Source organism: Scomber scombrus, chromosome 19, assembly GCF_963691925.1.
Source record: "Scomber scombrus chromosome 19, fScoSco1.1, whole genome shotgun sequence".
Classification (NCBI taxonomy): Eukaryota; Metazoa; Chordata; class Actinopteri; order Scombriformes; family Scombridae; genus Scomber; species Scomber scombrus.
Window position 1 is genome coordinate 19,559,640 of NC_084988.1, and position 17,116 is coordinate 19,576,755.

Genomic DNA, 17,116 nt, shown 5'->3' on the forward strand with positions numbered 1-17,116 from the left:
CTATAAACCCACAGTCAGCCCTCATGCTCCACTGAGAGGCCACACAGCCGTATGACAGCAGCCTGGTGCGGCATCTGAGAAAACAAACTTGTTGCTATTTGCTTTGTGGAGGGACAACCTAAAGAAATGCATACTCAGAAGAACACTTGCTATCTCTTTGTCTATATAACTGACAATATTTTGTCCATGTGCTATAGTGACGAGGGTTGATCACTGCTGGCATTTGTCTTTCAGGATTTTATGACTGATATGGTCTGTTGGATCTTGTCAGTAGTCAAATTATTAAAGCTACTCATTTAGCTGATGAACTGAAATAACTATCCTTTGTTTAGCATTTATTAAAATGATAATCCGATAAAATAATCACAGTCCCAGTCCTTAGTTGTGATTGGCTGAGCCTTCTATGAAACTGATATAGAATGCATTTCATATTAATGTGCATCTTTACAGTTTTCAAACCCATAAAATTAATTTAAGTAATAAGGTATGGCAGCAATAATTCAGCTCAATACTTTAGTTCTTCCCTCAAGGGGTGATTTGAGGGAAGTGAGTTTGCAAACAGAAGTAGACATCGACAATTCATTTATACACATTTTCAAAAAATTTAAAAATGCAAAGATGACAATGTTAAAAAAAGTTGAAATACCTGGGGATTAATGTCATATATAACTAACTAAACTCTAAAGCTGTCCTGAAAGGAGTTGTAAACTACTCTACAGAGCATCAGAAAACAAATAAATTACAACCAAAATAGCAGCCAGATATAAGATGGAGTAAAGTAAAAACAGACATTTAAAAAAAAAGGACTGATTTGGCCATTTGTGTCAACAACACTGGCAGATTGTCAATCTTTATTTGTTTTATGAATACTGTAAAACATTTATTAGCAATCATGAGCTCTAAATTGTACAGAGCATTAAGCACATTGTTAATCAAGGGCTACATTAGTGGAAAGGTAATGTAAATACAGTATGATTAATTCATATTGTGAATTAAATCATTGGTTGTTATAATCAAGCATTTATTAAACATCTTTGTGTTTTGATTGGTGTCACACTTGTTTTAATCCTCCTTTGCTGTGCTTCACCTGCTTTCTTGAGCAGTGACAATGAGCTGATTTAAAATAGCTGTTTAACAAAACCCCTCATGTCTGATGTCTTAAATAGAAGCCTGAAGTCTGACAATGCAATCGCATGACGTGAGTAACGATGAAGATATCCCAACCAGAATTTGAAAACATCTCTATTCAATGGCAGCAGCGGGATGCAGATCTTCTGTGATGGCAGCAGGTCAAGAGTACTTTCCCCCGTCAACCCTCCACTGGTTAAACGACAGGAGGTCTATAAACCGCAGGGTCATGGCCTGTTTTTCTGTCAGCGAAGCAGAGGAGGACAACACAGCCACTCCACGTTTTAGAGTCACTCTGTGTGTTTTTCCTTCATCTGTCACTCCTACAGGGACACAGTTACTGAACAGACCCTGCAGTAGAAGCTGTCTGTGTTGAAGGCAGTGTGGGGCACTGGATGATCATGTGCCAGAGGAGCAGTTCTCCTCATCAGTATTCAGATCCAGACGTATGTGAATTAAGGTTTAATGTGCGCCCGTAATCGCCCACCTGAGCCCCTTGTGGATGACTCATGGAGTGAATGCGTGTGTGTGTGTGTGTCTGTTATTTATTTATTTATTTATTTTTTTTTTGGGGGGGGGGGGGGGGGGGTTGCCACAGGGGGCAGGGGGTAGAAGACAGCAAAAGAGCAAGACAGATAAAGAGAAGTGATGAGATGAAAATGATGGACTGAAGGATTGTGTTTGCACACTAAAAACCACAAATGTTAAAATCTAAAAACAGAATATCACAGGTATTACTGAAAAAACACTCCATAATTTACAGTTTTTCAATGTCCAGACAAGGAGTGTGCCCATTGAGCTTAATTGCAGTTATTCATTTCACTACATCAAGCTAAAAGCCAATGAAGTCAATTGTGTGTCACTAACTAGTCTGATGCCCTCAAAAGACCAATAGTTAGAAAACAGACACGCTTGATTCAATGGGTCTGCAGAGGCTGTATAGAAACTATACATATGGGCGCACACACACTCACACTGACCATTGATCAGCTCGTCAATCACAGGCCAATGAGGATAGCCAGTGGCCACCAACACTCGGGTTATTGTGCACGGTGACCCCGGGGTCAGCGGTAAGTAGCTGAGGACTGAGCCTCACACAAAAGGCAAGCATCATGTACTTTCCACATACAGTTGCGTTGCCGCCGGCGCCCTTATGAATAGACACATGGCAGGCCTATCCACAGATGGGATGGGGACAAGGAAGAGGGGGGGATTGTGTGTGTGTGTGTATGTGTGTGTGTGTGTGTGTGTGTGTGTGTGTGTGTGTGTGTGCATGTGTTGCCGTGGTGAGGGAGCACAAGCGGAGGTAACAGACTGAAACAATGGTGCTGATGAAAGGCAGGAGTCGTGCCTGGGCTTCAGGGAGGGAGATTATTGGGCGAGCAGGTCCTCTGTTTTATCAGACTGGATAACGTGGAGACGAGGGGGATGGAGGAGACAGAGGGGGGCAAAGAGTGGCAGAAGTCTGCAGATCGGGGACACAAAGCCAGCCTCATGCACCAGTGAGTGGCCAACTGTTCAAAAGTGTGACCAGCACAATGCCGAACAGATACACTTTGTGTGTGTGTTGTTGTGTGAAAGTGTGTGCATCTGTATAGGCTTGTGGGCATGTATATATAATCCTTTTGATTGATTGGGATTAGGAAGTATCATGAAGCATTTCTTTCTGATCTGAAACAACTATTTGTGTTGTTGCACCTTCTTATTGCACATACACTTGTCCTTGTCCACTTGTCCTTTTTTGTAATTAACTCTATTTTAGTGTATTTGAAAGATTTTTAAGATCACTGATTCAATCTTGCAGTCAGTCTACATAAAATACAAAAATGACTTACTTACCTGAAGTTGATTTTTGTAGCAATGCAAATAGTTTTGGTTGTATTTTCCTAGCTTTTGAGATATTCGTCTCTGCCCATTCACCTCCAATATAATGGAGGTGAATGGGATTTTATTTGTGATTAAAAATTACATTAGAAAAATTCAGCAGCAATGCATGTTTCCAAATTTAGTGTTCCCATTACTCTGGATAATTCACAGACCCATCTTTATACAGTTGTCATTGTAAATAACCCTCTGAAATCTGTCCTTAGATTTAACACAGGACCCTGCTGTTACTGTTAATTTGCTAAAAGTCATTTAACAATGCCGTGAGCAGCACATGTTTAATTCTATGTACCCTCATCTAATTGTGGTGTAAGCAGAAATCTCAGACACGGACAAAACCTTTGCATAATTTTGGTAAACTGACCTTTTGAAGATGCAGGTACTTGGACAGTGAACTTAACTGATAAATAGACTATTTCTATGTTTTTTAATCAAATGCACAAGTAATTGACACTCTTCACAAATAAATCACCCGAACTATGCACTTTAGTCTTACTTCATGCACCTGCAAACTCGTGACACTGTGACAGGTGGAATTTGAAATAGCAGCACATTCACGAAGGCTACTCCTTGAAATATTGTGACTTGGATTGACCTCACTTATACGTCACATTTGGACAAAAGCATTGACCAAATGAATAAAAGTAAATGCAATTCTTTGTATTATTAATACAACTACAAGGATGTGTATGTGTGAAACATCTTGGACCCTTCAGAAATGAATCTTTCTAATACTGTGATGACAGTCTCAGGGAGGCAGCCATCATTTGGGTCCCAGTGACCTGAAGGACAACATCTGGACCTTGGCCGTACACCTCCTGATGACGGCCTGCTCGGCAACTGGTTCTGCTCTTTCCCCTTTCACTCTCTCCCCCTCTGGCCTGTCTGTCCTTCCTTGGTGTCCCCCCGGGGTAATTGTGGGGTAATTTATGAAGTTCTAGCAGCATGGAGCAGGCCAGTGTATGGGACAGCCTGCTGACCTAGCCCCATTCAGCTCCGGAGGACAGGGCCTGGATTCCTTTTATCCTAACCATAATCAGCACCTCTCTGTGGGCCTGGGTCTCCCTCCTGATTCCACTCGCACTGCAGCCCTCCACAGCATGCAATCCTGCATGGCTGCTTAAAGATGAAGGGGAAAGTTATTGGACTCTTTAGTGACTCATAAACATCCTAGGGGATTTTCATAGCGCCTTTGTGTCTTTTTGTTGTGACCAAGATAATGCAATTGTTTCAGGCAGTGTAAATGAATAAATCACCAAGCAGTTTGTCCCAGCGGTGAGGGATAACAAAGGGCAGCACTCCCCGTTCTCAGAAACACTTGTCAGCCCCGTTCAGACACATTGTGAAACAATTTTATATCTCTGTACTCAGACATTGGTACTCTGTGGGAAATGAGATCCGTAGTTTAGATCTGTAGATGAAGCAAACTGTTCCATCTCCACATATCTGCTCCCTGTGATCGCTTTTTCCTGCTATGATCCGAGTCCTGATATCCAAGCGACATTGAGAATAATAGCGGTAAGCAAAGGCCACTGAGTGTCCCCTATGGGCTCTGCTCTCGACTACATGCCCAGATTAAAGCCCAGTGTGTGTGTGTGTGTGTGTGTGTGTGTGTGTGTGTGTGTGTGTGGGTACACCCGATCTAGCCACTGATCCTGTTAAACAATGACCAACAGAGAGTGAAGGAGGCCTTACGGTACACAGCACAGGTTTGCTCTTCAGCTTAGCGCTTTATTGAGCCATGATAGGTCCTAATCTAGTCTGATCCTCTGTTGCTACAAGCATATGCCTGTGATAATGCCCTCATTTTCTGGTCACCTGAGCACTTTCATTGGAGTGCACCCCGTGAGGCAGCAGAAAGGGGGTCTCTAAACCCTAAAAAAAAAAGAAGAAGTCTGTCGCAAAGCTCTTGAATTGGATGAAAGGTCCTGAAAGGTGCCATCCAGAGAAGAAAGTCAAACACTCTAATGCAGGGTTAAAAATTGAAGGATTATGTAGAAACATGGAGGGTGGCTACGCTTTCATTTGTAAAATGCAAAGCTCAGAGATCCTTGTGTCTCTCTGTGTGGCCCGGTGCCTCTGTAAACACATGAATAAGAATAAGAATGAGCAGGAGAATGGGATTTATCTGGCTCATGCATATATCAGTAGAGTAAGAGAAAGACTGATTACACCTCTTTTCTTCAGTTAGAACCCCTAACAATCTATATATGTATTCGTAGTGATTGTACTTTTCCAAATACACAACTGCTTATGGCTGTTTTTTCATTAATGGGCTGTATCACCATTCATTTTATTTGAGTGACAATCTCACTAATCTAACCTCATGTACAGTTAATGAGTAGCCTTGGCATATTTTTTTCAAGTTACAGATCATTTATTAAGACCATTACAGAAACATTATTGATCGTTTTCTTCTCTTTGACTGTGTAAGGCACGATGAAAGGTCTGGCATGTAACCAGCCATTAAAAGGACTGAAAGACTGAAAAAAGAACGAAATCCGGACCATTGTGTCCAACATGGTTAATTAGGACCTGACCCAATTAGCAGAGGAGAGTCCAGCAGCCATGTTGGCGCTGAGCCTAACGATGGGAAAATCCATATGCTCCAAATAAATGGCCCATGTTGGCTCTCAAACTTCCCCAATTATAATATCACTGAATGTTGGCTGAGCCAAAGCACCCTGCAGGGCCCCCTGATGGAGCATTGGTGGGGGGTCCTGAGGATCCTGCCTGATTCACACTCCTAACTTTCTGCGTGTTCGTGTTTGAGAAGCACACATAGTATAAATCAAACACTGCATCTTTGTCTGTGTAAGTCTATCAAACCTCCAAAAAAATACAAACACAAACATATAAATTGCAAGTCAGTGGTTTCTAGAACAATCATGAAACTGCACAAAGACGCCTACGACTGGAGGAGAACCTCTGCTGATGTTGGGTAAATATAAACCAGGGTTTCCTACTGTGTACCAAGAGGAGAAAAGCAAATAGTTTCTCAGATGAGCTGACAGATCAGGAAAAACAACACTTTCCATCCATGAAGACTCACAAATGTTTCTTCCATTTGAACTGAATAAAAAACTGTATAATGGCAGTGCATTTAATGTGCTCCAGGCTAGAATCAAGAATCAATGCTGCATCCAAGGTTCACAAAACCGATGTTTTTGCAAATCTCTTTTGCTAGCCCAGATGGTGTAACACATGAGTATTATCATATGTTTAAACTACTGGCCCTCAAGCACTGCCTCATTGGAGGCTTTGCTTGGCAGAAAAAGGCAGGAAATACCAGAGCTGAACAGTGAAATCCAGCCTCAGAGAGAGAAATGTCGGGAAGAGAATGTACTCAGCTTGATCCAGTCACAAGATTAGATCAACAGATATATGCTTGACATCTAGTTTGGATTTCATGGAAACTTTTCTATCGTAGATGAGGAAGAAGCAATCCTATATGGTCATTTTAAGTTTGCCTCATGTTCCTGACAACTAAATATCATATTAAGAAAATGAAAATGTGGAAACAAAAAAACCTAAAAGTCAAGCAAATTTGAAAAAGCAACATTCTGTGGATCTAAAGTGCCAGTAGCTTTATGGTTGAATTAGGGGAAGACAATGCCATGCCCACTCTTTAGTATCTTTTTAACTACCTCCTCCCCACTGAAGGACCCCCTTCCAGTGATAGTGATGTGATTTCACAGACTGTTTGGGGAGCCAAGTCAAATTTATCTGACCCCTTTTGTCCCGAGCTCTTGGTTGAATTGTACCTAGTCTGCCATTAACGCTGCTCTTTACATGTTTAAGCACCTCATATGGTGCTTCATACCTTTCTAAGAGTCTCATGGATACGAAATGTAAATTAGGCCTTCAAGGCATCATATATCTGGTTATGGAACAGGGCCTTAAGAGGGTAGTCTGCGTCAATAAAGGTCCAAACTCTCGCTTTTACTTCATTTTCAGTGTTGACATATGGTGAGTAAGGTGCTATATTAGTGAGACTTCAAATTTCAAACATGAGAAATCTTTATGGTTGCCATATCAGAATATTTACATTCACTTTGTCTTCATTACTCTAATCTACCTACTTACTAATCTACAATTTACTTAACTTTTCATCCAATTTTATCATCACACAACAAAATCAATGAATAATTACATTTTTAACAATCTTAGTTAACTTCTGGATGTGCAGCTTAACACAACATGTGAACAAACCCCTGTTTTGGTTAATGTGTAGGGGGTTCATCAGGGGTGGGGGAGTTAAATGTGGGTGTGGGAAGGTGAGGTGGGGGCTGCAGGAAGGCTGAGGAGGGGGGTGAAAGTGTGTCCCTTCTGCAATTGGCTGAGGCTCTAAGTGTCTCATTATGCGGCTTATTGTTCCTTTGTTGTGCCAGTGGTATAAATACACCCCAGTGGGCCCACAGGGTGACAGTTTAGACAGACTCACTCCTGTGGACAGGCCGATCATCAGATTGAACAACAAAAACTCTGAGAAGTGAGAGAGACTTTGGCGACACTACACGGAACTGAAAGAGCACTAAAAACATAGAATTAGAAAGCATCTGTAAAATTTAAGCTTTTAGCTCAAGTTCTTAGCATTTAAAGTCATATTTTTGGACTGTTTTTTGATTTTTCCCGCACTTTCCTCTGCTTCAACCAAGATGGATTCTGATGCTGGCTCCACCTGCAGCCGCTCCTCATCCCCAGACCTGGTGGTGGATGACTCTCCTGTGAACTTCTTCTCCAACAAAATGTTCCAGACATACTGCGAAGAAAACAGCGAGGCCGGCAAGGGCAGGTCAGAGCACTGCGGTCCGGGCGGTAAGAATAAGAACAGGTCTGATCCCAACAAGGAAGAGGGGCAAGACCTGAGACTGAAAGTCAACAGCCGGGAGAGGAAAAGGATGCATGACCTGAACCAGGCTATGGATGGCCTGCGAGAAGTCATGCCCTACGCTCATGGCCCTTCAGTCCGCAAGCTGTCGAAGATCTCCACCTTGCTTCTAGCCCGCAACTACATTCTCATGCTGTCCAGCTCTTTGGAGGAGATGAAAAAGTTGGTAGGGGATGTATATGGAGGCAGTGCTGCTGTCCAGAGCCGCACCGCAGCCCACCCCACGATTACCTCTGCGGCACCCACCGCCCACCTCTCGCTGCATCCTCTGGCCCAGTCCCTACACTCTCTAGTGGGCGGCACGCCACCTACTCTTCATCATACACCTTCTACGGCGACCCCTGCTCCACACTCACCGCCATCAGCCAGCTTCCTGGGTTTCCATGCTCCAGTCCAGGGCCTTCTGAAGGACCCCCTCCACCTGACCGGCTCCTACAGGCACTTCCCAGGCATGCCCTGTCCCTGCTCCCTCTGTCAGCCTCTGCCGACCACTACCTCCACATTGCACAGCCTGTCTATGAACAAGTGAGCAGGACTACCTCTGCTGTTTGAATGAACCAAGCAGCTCAGAGACAAGTGTTAAACAAACTGCTAAAATGATGGCTGGTGCCTGACCTTGTATATACTGTACATATCTTCTGCCATGCAAACTGCTGCTATTTTTTTTTATCAATTGTGTCTTCTGCATTGTTTATACATAAATATTCTAAATGCACAAGGGATTTTAACAGAGTAGCAAAGACTGTAATTTATCTGATATCTGTGGTGACGAAACATTGTCAAAAATGTATCTGGTGTGTCCTAATGTGCAGGATTTCTATTTTCCTAAATTAAAATTTTGTTATAATAATAACCCCTGTTTGCTCTCTTCTTTTCATAAATGTGGCCATTCAGTTATAATTATATGTCATTATTTTCCTACATGGTTGTGATTTGTAGTCAACAAGTCTCTGGAAAACAAGTCATGTCTACCAGGCATTATTTGTTTTTACAAGGCAGCTACTTTTCTGAAAGGGTTGAAAGTATCTTATTATAAAAGCACAGCAGCTATATTAGAATAACACAGCAACATCTTCTGTAAGTAAACAGAAGGGGATTTATTGGTGATATGGGAAGGACGGGGGAGTACTGCAAAAATGGATATCTAGGAAAGGGTGTCATTGATTGCTAACCAGATTTGGAGAGACCAACCTCTTAAGAGTAAAAAAGAGGGACAGAAGGGCAAGACAATACACCAGCAAAGCTGAATGTGGTGTTCTTGAGCCAGGGGACCATCCATCTTCACCCCAACAGGGTGCACGAGATGAAAGGACGACACAGGCGCCAGGACGGCGCGTCACTTTTGTCTGACACAGGCGAGGGGACATAGCTATGTCCTTAGCTCTAGGCCAGCGATTTGTCACTGTCTCATAAGAACATGGATATAGGCACACAAAGGGACAAATTTAAAGTAAGGGTCTGTCGAAAAAAAAAGTTGCTTTAAAATTTTATGGGATACTTCTAATACATATTTCCCCGCATTAAAAATTAAGTGTAAACTGATAAAAAATGATGAATCAACTGAACTGCAAACATAACTATTATACACACTGATTGCCATGAACATGATTTAGTCAAACAACACAACAATGGCTGGCCTTCACTTAGCAACAAATCAAGCGTGTAAAATACATGCTTATCCTCCCACGGCTGACAGATGAGTTGGAGATCAGGGGAGAAATGAAGAGATGTAACTCATTCTCACCCACCTCCCTCCTCCTCCTCCTCCTCTGAGAGCCTGAATAGGTCTGAACAATAGCCATGCGTGGGACACAAAGGCCGGTGGAGTCCAAGCTCTCGTGCCTGAGACACAGGCCCCCTCCATTCAATCTACATTTCATCATGGTAACAAGCGCTGTCGGGCCAAAAGGCCTGACACCCTCACTCACCACAAAGGCGGTTAGCTCTAATATATGAGGCTATTGACACTGTAAAGAGCCCCTGTCAGGACTGGGGGATTGTCAGCTGTGGGATGTCTCAGTGGGGGGAGGCAGCTGCCAGCCAAACCAAGCGGTGGAGCTTCTGTCGTGGGGACCGGCACTGCAGCGTCACCTGGTCCCTGGTCCCCTGACACAGAGACCCTGGGTCCTCCCACATGGCCCCCCTTTATTTGGGCACAGGTGGGAATGGGAAGCAGAACACATTGTGGAGATTAGTGGGGATCGGCCTCCCTTTGCTCTAGGTAGATAATTAGAGACACTGACTTGCGCAAAGCTGGTGTTTCCTGATCGGCACCAGATGGTGTTAACCCACGGTGTGGCATCAGTGGTCTGGAGTGAGTGTGTGGGTGTGATGTGTGTGGTGTGTAATGGATATGCTCCTTAAATCATACAATATGGGCAGGTCCTCTGTGTGCCATTATGGTCAGCCGCTGCTGTCATCATGGTGCTCTTTAACGTATGCTAACCAGCAGTGGCAGCACCAGTTTTAAGTCATAATGTTGTGCAAAAGTTAACTCTGAAAATGAAACACAGTGATACAGAAAATGGTTATTTTAGAATTACACACTAAACATAATGATTGGAAGGATTTCAATAGTTTCAAATACAGAGTAGATGACACTGGACTATAATTATTCACAAAAATCTGCACCAGAGACTGAAAAAAACCCAAATCAGAGAGGTAATATTACAAATTATAGCCCATCAGCTGAGGTGATATCATGCACAAATTGCAAAAATCAAAGAAACTAAAGTCTTAATCAACACAAAGGAGGCAGTGACAATATTACTCAGCCCCCTTTTGTGCATTAAACCTGTCATCCAAACACAATCACACCATGGCCATGTAGACAGATGGAAAAGTTAACTGGTTCAGATACTGATCAATAGAAGAGTACTCGTCCAACTAGGCTCAGCACAACCTGCATTGACAGAGTTAATTGGGATACTGAAAGACCCAATTAAGGGGATTGAGGGGCTGGACAGGCGAGACATATTGCAGGACATAAGCACACATTGTGCAGCGTCTGGATAAAGGGGAACTTCAATTAAGAGAGAACACACTTCCAAAGGCTTGTTGCCCGTTCTTTTTCATTTTGTGCTCAGTAAACCCTACAGCCCCCTTTTCACCCAGAATACTGATGAGGAGGAAAGCACAGCTGCTGGGGGTCAACACACATATGCATTTGGGCGTGCACATACACTCACAAACACGTCCACAGATGCACTGAGAAGACGAGATTGATGAGGAGATTCAGGTTGGAATTGCTAAACAGTGATTAGTCAACATAATGCCTCAAGAAGGAAAGGTTTGGTCTGGATATATTTGTTTTGTTCATTTAGTAATTTGTTGTCATGTTTAGCTTTTTGGTTAAATGAGTTTTAATTAAAAGAAAACAACTTGCATATGCTTCAATCATTATTTTCCATCCTTGGAGAAGTATACTATAGTTTATTTCACAGTTTCATGCCTCTCTGCCAAACTGCAGTTTTCTTTGCTTATTGGTTTGCAAAACATCTAATCTCATATCCAGGTAACAGTATGAGGTAAAAGAAGACTGCCATCATTATTGCCAATATCATTTTTATGTTATATTCAGCGTTTTGTATATAATCTGGAACTTCTGCAAATTGTACAATTGTATATTGCAGATTTATTTACACAGAGATTGTTTACTGTATATAAACATAGCACAAAAAGTAAGGAAATGTGTATGGTTCTTCCACACACTACTGAGGGTTCTGTTTTTTAAATGAATAAATTGTTAAATTGCCAATATGTCTTGTTTCTTCAGACTTCAGTCATCCAATCCACCAAACAACACCAAACAAGAGTCAATAGCAGAATAAGCTGTTCTGCATTGGCAGAGAAGATTTGGCAAATGTTTCATAGGCGCAATCCACATACTCAGTTCTGCTGCTCATGTGGCACCATTTAAAAGGGAAATGAACAGGCTTTCCCACGGTAGCCTATAAGATTTATTGCCAAGAAGCATTGTTACAACAAAGAAATAATCTACCAAACACTTTCCTTACATTTCCTTACTTTTTGTGCTAGGTATAATACCTAGTATTCTATTTTATTTTACTGACTTTATCACTTTCATCCTTACGCTGCTACTTTTTTTCCCACTGTACTGCTGTGGCAATTTGAATTTCTTCCAGGGGGGGGGGGGGGGGGTCAATGAAGATACATCTTATCTTATCTGATCTTGATTACAACTGATTGATGCATATGGGAACTTAATTGAACTTGACGATTACATACTGTTTATTTTGAACCACAGATCTGTTTAGAAAGCATCATAATATATCTGACTGATCAATAAATGGGTGATTAAAGCTTGATTAATGTTTCAGAGAGCAGAGAGAGTGTATTTTTAATTTTTTTGGAAAAAAATACCTTCTGTCACACAGTACCATGTCCTATTTTACCTAAGACATGAAAATATAACATAACAATAATAATTCAAATGTATTGTATTGAAACTGAAAATTACAAGAACTTTATGGAGGTGTGGGGTTTATTGTATAACCATTAGAGCCATCAGTCTTCACTGCTACATCATAAAAAGAAATCCTAATAACTACTATCTAATTTAACAAAAAGCCATGTCAATAGATAGGCTACTGGTCAAACTTGACCCAGAACAGCCTCAATGGACAAAAATGTGTTGCACCTATTACAGCTGTCAAATGTCCAAACAGTCAAACAGTAGACTACGTAAAAGTTAATAGTCTCCAAACTTCCACGTCTTCACCGTTACCATCCAGTCTGGTCATCTGCAGCCACCGTAGATAGCACAAACATGCAAACAAAAACATGTGTTGTTTATACATTGTTAAATATGAGTATTATAAACAGTAGTGCCCCCCTTCTGTGTGTATGTTTGTGAATATCTATTACAAAGAAATTAAAGGAAATTGCATCACGTGTGTATTTTTTCGAAGCCACGCAGCCGGGCGGGGTTAGAGTTCAGTAAATACTGATGATGTCATCGTCTGAAGATGGCTGAAGGGTGAGAGTCAACCATAAGTTGTAGTTTTTAAATTTAATGTAGCAAACAGCGCTGTCTTAGTGTAATTATTGTATTTGTTGTAGTGTTGCGTCTCTGTCTACGTTCAGTGTAACTACTCTGTTGAAACGCAGCCTGCGGAATCCGTTCAGGAAGTGCATTTGTTTACCAAAACACAACCTGGCTAGCGTTAGCATAGCAGGGCTAGCTTTGGATTTAAAGCATATTAAATAATTAAATAACAACCAACGGGCTGCATGTAGCGTTATGCTTTATTTTAACGGCTGCTGTTAACTCAACCAGTCGCACTGGAGTTAAGGTAGCCCTCTTTTCAGCGATAGGTGACGTTAGCAAAGTCGTTTAGCTTGCTAGGCTGTATGTGTGTGAGTTAGCTTCTCAGGTACCTTAACTAGTCAACAGATGACAGTCAATAAATTGTAGTCTGAAGATTTGCGACACTGGATAAACGCACAAAGGGATAACATGTGTTGTTCTGCGTGTGTTTGTGGATGTGTCCGCTCTGTATTTTGTTGAAAAGTAGCTAAAATGCAGATGTGTGTGTGTGTTGACAGAGAAGGCTGGTGGGGAGGCTGGCTTCAGCAGAGTTTCCAGGCCGTCAAAGACAAGGTAATCCTTTAAAAAATTACACCATTCACCCCAGATCAAATTTGATCTCTAAGGTGTGTTTGTGTAACAACTCATCAGCAGCCGAGATGTTTCTTAAGTAAAGGTTGCAGGGTGTTACATAATCTCTAACCACTGTTTTTCCTCCAGTGTGTACGTTTAATCAAACTCAGTGGATGCATATTAAGACAGTGTATGCACAGCTGTCATGAAGGGACAGCTATTATTGAATATGTGTAAATAAACTGAGGCATCATGATTACTAACAAATTGAAACTTTATGGTCAAATATGTTGTCACCCTCAGTTTAAGCATGGATTGATAACGTTAAGCTCTTTCACTAAAACCGGTTGCACAGCATTGTTGTTGTTAATATGTAAAACCATAAAGACAAACTGTCCCCAGCTGTCTGTTTGATTAAACAGACAAAATCAAGGAAGCCACAGCTCAGAAATTTGAACTTCGATGTCATGCACATTTTTTTGATAAATCAAATTAGAGTTCCATTTATCCACACCATCTCAGGTTGTTTATTACTGATATGTAGACACCAGATGTAAACCAGACCTTGTTAGACATATCTTCTCATATAGTGTTGTTAGGGAACTGAATTACAATATATTTCATTTGGTGTTTGTATGCTTTGTACACACACACTTTTATGAAGATTCATTAGTAGAGATGATCAAATTGAATCTGGATTTTGATTTTTTTTCCCTTTGCAGTCAACTGAGGCCTTAGAATTCATAAAGCGAGACCTGACAGAGTTCTCCAATGTGGTGCAGCATGACACCGCCTGCTCAATCGTGGCCACAGCCACTGCCGTCAAAAACAAACTTGCGGTAAGCTGCGGCCTTCACTTGGGTCATTATTTTTTATCTAAATATCTCCTCACAGTCTAAAATGAATGACGTCAAACACAGGTGATGTGTGTATTATGGGTATGAATGGTTATTTCTCACTACATACCAAATTTCACCTGTTTATTTTACTGCTTTTCAGGTTGAAGGCTCCTCAGAGACCTCAGAAAAGGTGAAGAAGAGCCTTTCTAGTTTCCTAGGGGTGATAACGGATACACTTGCTCCGCCCCCTGATAAAACCATTGACTGTGATGTAATCACGTTGGTGGCAACACCTGCGGGAACTACAGAGGTCTACGACAGTTCTAAGGTGGGCACTAGTTTTACTTGTAGCTGTCAACAGAAATCTGAACGTCAGACTGACACATTTCTATGACCAGTTGACACAACTATGAAATGATGAGTTTCTGAATGATAAAACAACCTAGCTGAGCGCTATGCCTGTACACTTGAGCAGGCCTTTAAAGATATAACAATGTTGTGATTGAGGACAGATTTAGTTTTGTTGTTTTATTATTATAAGTGGCTGCAGGACTGTAAAAGTGAGCGCATGATGTGCATGTGGGAGTAAAACAACCACATCTAAGCATTTGTTTTCCCTTCAGGCACGTCTCTACAGTCTGCAGGCTGACCCTGCCACATACTGCAATGAGCCTGATGGTAAGATACTGTAAGATACAATACACAGTGGAGACATTGCAACAGGATATTAGACTGATCATTGTTATTAGTCATATTGTGTTTGAAGCAAGTGTTCAGCCTCTGCAGCGTTTTGTTTTGTTTTGAATACCACCGAGTAACAGAATTATTAGTCAGCATATTTGCTGGATTTGTGTGGTCAATCACTATTTAATCACTATAATAAGTACCACACAGGTGTGGTTAAATCTCTGTTGTACCTTTCTGTGTTTTTCTAGTGTATTTTAATCAGACATTATTCTTGTCCAGGCCCCCCAGAGCAGTTTGACAACTGGCTGTCTGGTTTCAGTTTGGAAGATAAGAAAGGAGAAATCTCTGAGCTTTTGGTCAGCAGCCCTTCTATACGAGCCCTTTACACCAAAATGGTATGTATTGTTACAATTTGTCAACTCTTCCTGTTACGGAGCACAGTCTCTAGTTTTGTTTTGAACTCGATAAGGACAGACTTCTGTGTTTTTTTTATGCGCAGGTGCCAGCAGCTGTAGCCCATTCAGAATTCTGGCAGCGGTATTTTTACAAAGTCTTCCAGTTGGACCAGGTAACTTTATTTTATTCAGTTTATCATAAAGTCAGTAATATCCTCATGATATCAAGTAACCTTTCATGTCAGCGGAAGTCATTGAATGTTTTGGGTGCCACCTGGTGGCCAATATTTTGGGATGTTGATGGAAGAAAGACTAAATCATTTGTGCTATAGAAAACCTAAGTAGTTAAATTCACTGCTAACACAAGCCAATGATAGACATTATTATGATACCTGACATGCCTTCATAGGATGCATTATAAAAGAAAACTACCAGTGCATTTAACCCAGATTAAACTAGTTTAGCCTACAGATGATATTCTGTATGTGTTTGATTATATTTGTGGTGCTAACTTAGTTAATGATTCACTGTGCACTAATATTATTGGGTAGTTATATATATCTTGCTTACTAACTTGCTTTAACCTTTAACTGTTGAGATATGAATGTGAGAGCACGATTTATTTTCTCTTATTTTTATTTTATTTTATTTGTTGACATTGTGGTTTCATCATAAAGTGATGTTTGCATGTCTTGTCTTTTGTGTGGACCACAGGAAGTATAGTTGTTACTGTGGTAATGACTAATGGGGATCCTAAATTAAAAAAATATATAAAAACCTAGTGACAGACTGCACATGCATGGTCGTCAAACAATGAATACAAATATTTTTTCTTGTAAGGTTTTATTACCCATAATCCTTTTTGATACACTACAATACTACTAAAGTATGAGCACCAGTACAAGCTGATGCAATCCAGCCTTGCAATAAATGTATTCTTAGTGAAGGAAACTGTTTCTGCTTTTTGACAACATGCCAGAGAAGTGTCAAGTCAACTTAAGTCATTTTGCTATAGTTAGTGGTGCTGTTGTCTTGGATTGCATCATCTAAAAGATGTTTTTAGTATTTTGTCCTCGGAGTGTGAAATATCTGTACGATATGTATTAAAATGCAAAATGTGGCCACATAGTAAACTCAAGTGTAAATTTCACAAGAACAGCGAAGTGTTATCTTCCTCTTTTAAGCAGCTGCTGCACACTCTAAGCAAACGCACAACACACATGGATTATGTGCTTTTAATGGCTTGTATTGTAACATACAGTCATTATTGTTAAAGGTTTGCTAAGAAATATGTTTGTGTTCTGTAGGAGGAGGCGAGGAGAGTGGCCCTGAAGCAGAGAGCAGAACAGAGTACTCACACAGAGACCCTGGGCTGGGAAGAGGAGGAGGAGGGTAAGATAGTAACGGTTGGGAATAGTTAATAATCAACTTTAATTACCTTTCTTACTTACACTGCCTCTCTGGTGTTCTTGCTGTTACTGTCAGATGACTTCCTCGGCACCCCGTCATCATCACAACTCAACTTCACGCCCCTATCAGACAAGAGCTCAACCCAACTGTCCACAGCCTTGACAGCTCCCACAGGAACGACTCTGCTGAGCCCCGCTCTGTCTCCCAGTGATGAGCGTGACGCCACCCCCTCGGTGAGCAGCGACAGCGTCAGCCTGCC

General features: G+C 41.3%; 2 protein-coding genes across 2 annotated transcripts in view; both read left to right on the forward strand.

The window, feature by feature from the left end:
- Window positions 1-7,670: 7,670 nt before the first annotated feature.
- On the forward strand, window positions 7,671-8,432 carry olig4 (oligodendrocyte transcription factor 4). Its single transcript, XM_062440737.1, has one exon. The coding sequence runs from the start codon at window positions 7,671-7,673 to the stop codon at window positions 8,430-8,432; it is 762 nt and encodes a 253-aa protein (XP_062296721.1).
- A 4,415-nt stretch (window positions 8,433-12,847) lies between these two features.
- Window positions 12,848-17,116, forward strand: part of bsdc1 (BSD domain containing 1) — a 6,529-nt gene continuing 2,260 nt past the window's right edge. Inside the window, exons 1-9 of the mRNA XM_062440660.1 lie at window positions 12,848-12,902; window positions 13,472-13,526; window positions 14,249-14,365; window positions 14,526-14,693; window positions 14,989-15,043; window positions 15,332-15,447; window positions 15,552-15,620; window positions 16,755-16,839; window positions 16,933-17,116. The exon at window positions 16,933-17,116 is cut by the window's right edge and continues 308 nt beyond it. Coding sequence (XP_062296644.1) covers window positions 12,892-12,902; window positions 13,472-13,526; window positions 14,249-14,365; window positions 14,526-14,693; window positions 14,989-15,043; window positions 15,332-15,447; window positions 15,552-15,620; window positions 16,755-16,839; window positions 16,933-17,116 — 860 coding nt within the window. The 5' untranslated portion in view covers window positions 12,848-12,891. The remainder of the gene's footprint in view (window positions 12,903-13,471; window positions 13,527-14,248; window positions 14,366-14,525; window positions 14,694-14,988; window positions 15,044-15,331; window positions 15,448-15,551; window positions 15,621-16,754; window positions 16,840-16,932) is intronic.

Excerpts from the sequence above, each read along its gene's own strand:
- olig4 (XM_062440737.1), top strand. The coding sequence starts at position 7,671 with ATGGATTCTGATGCTGGCTCCACCTGCAGCCGCTCCTCATCCCCAGAC.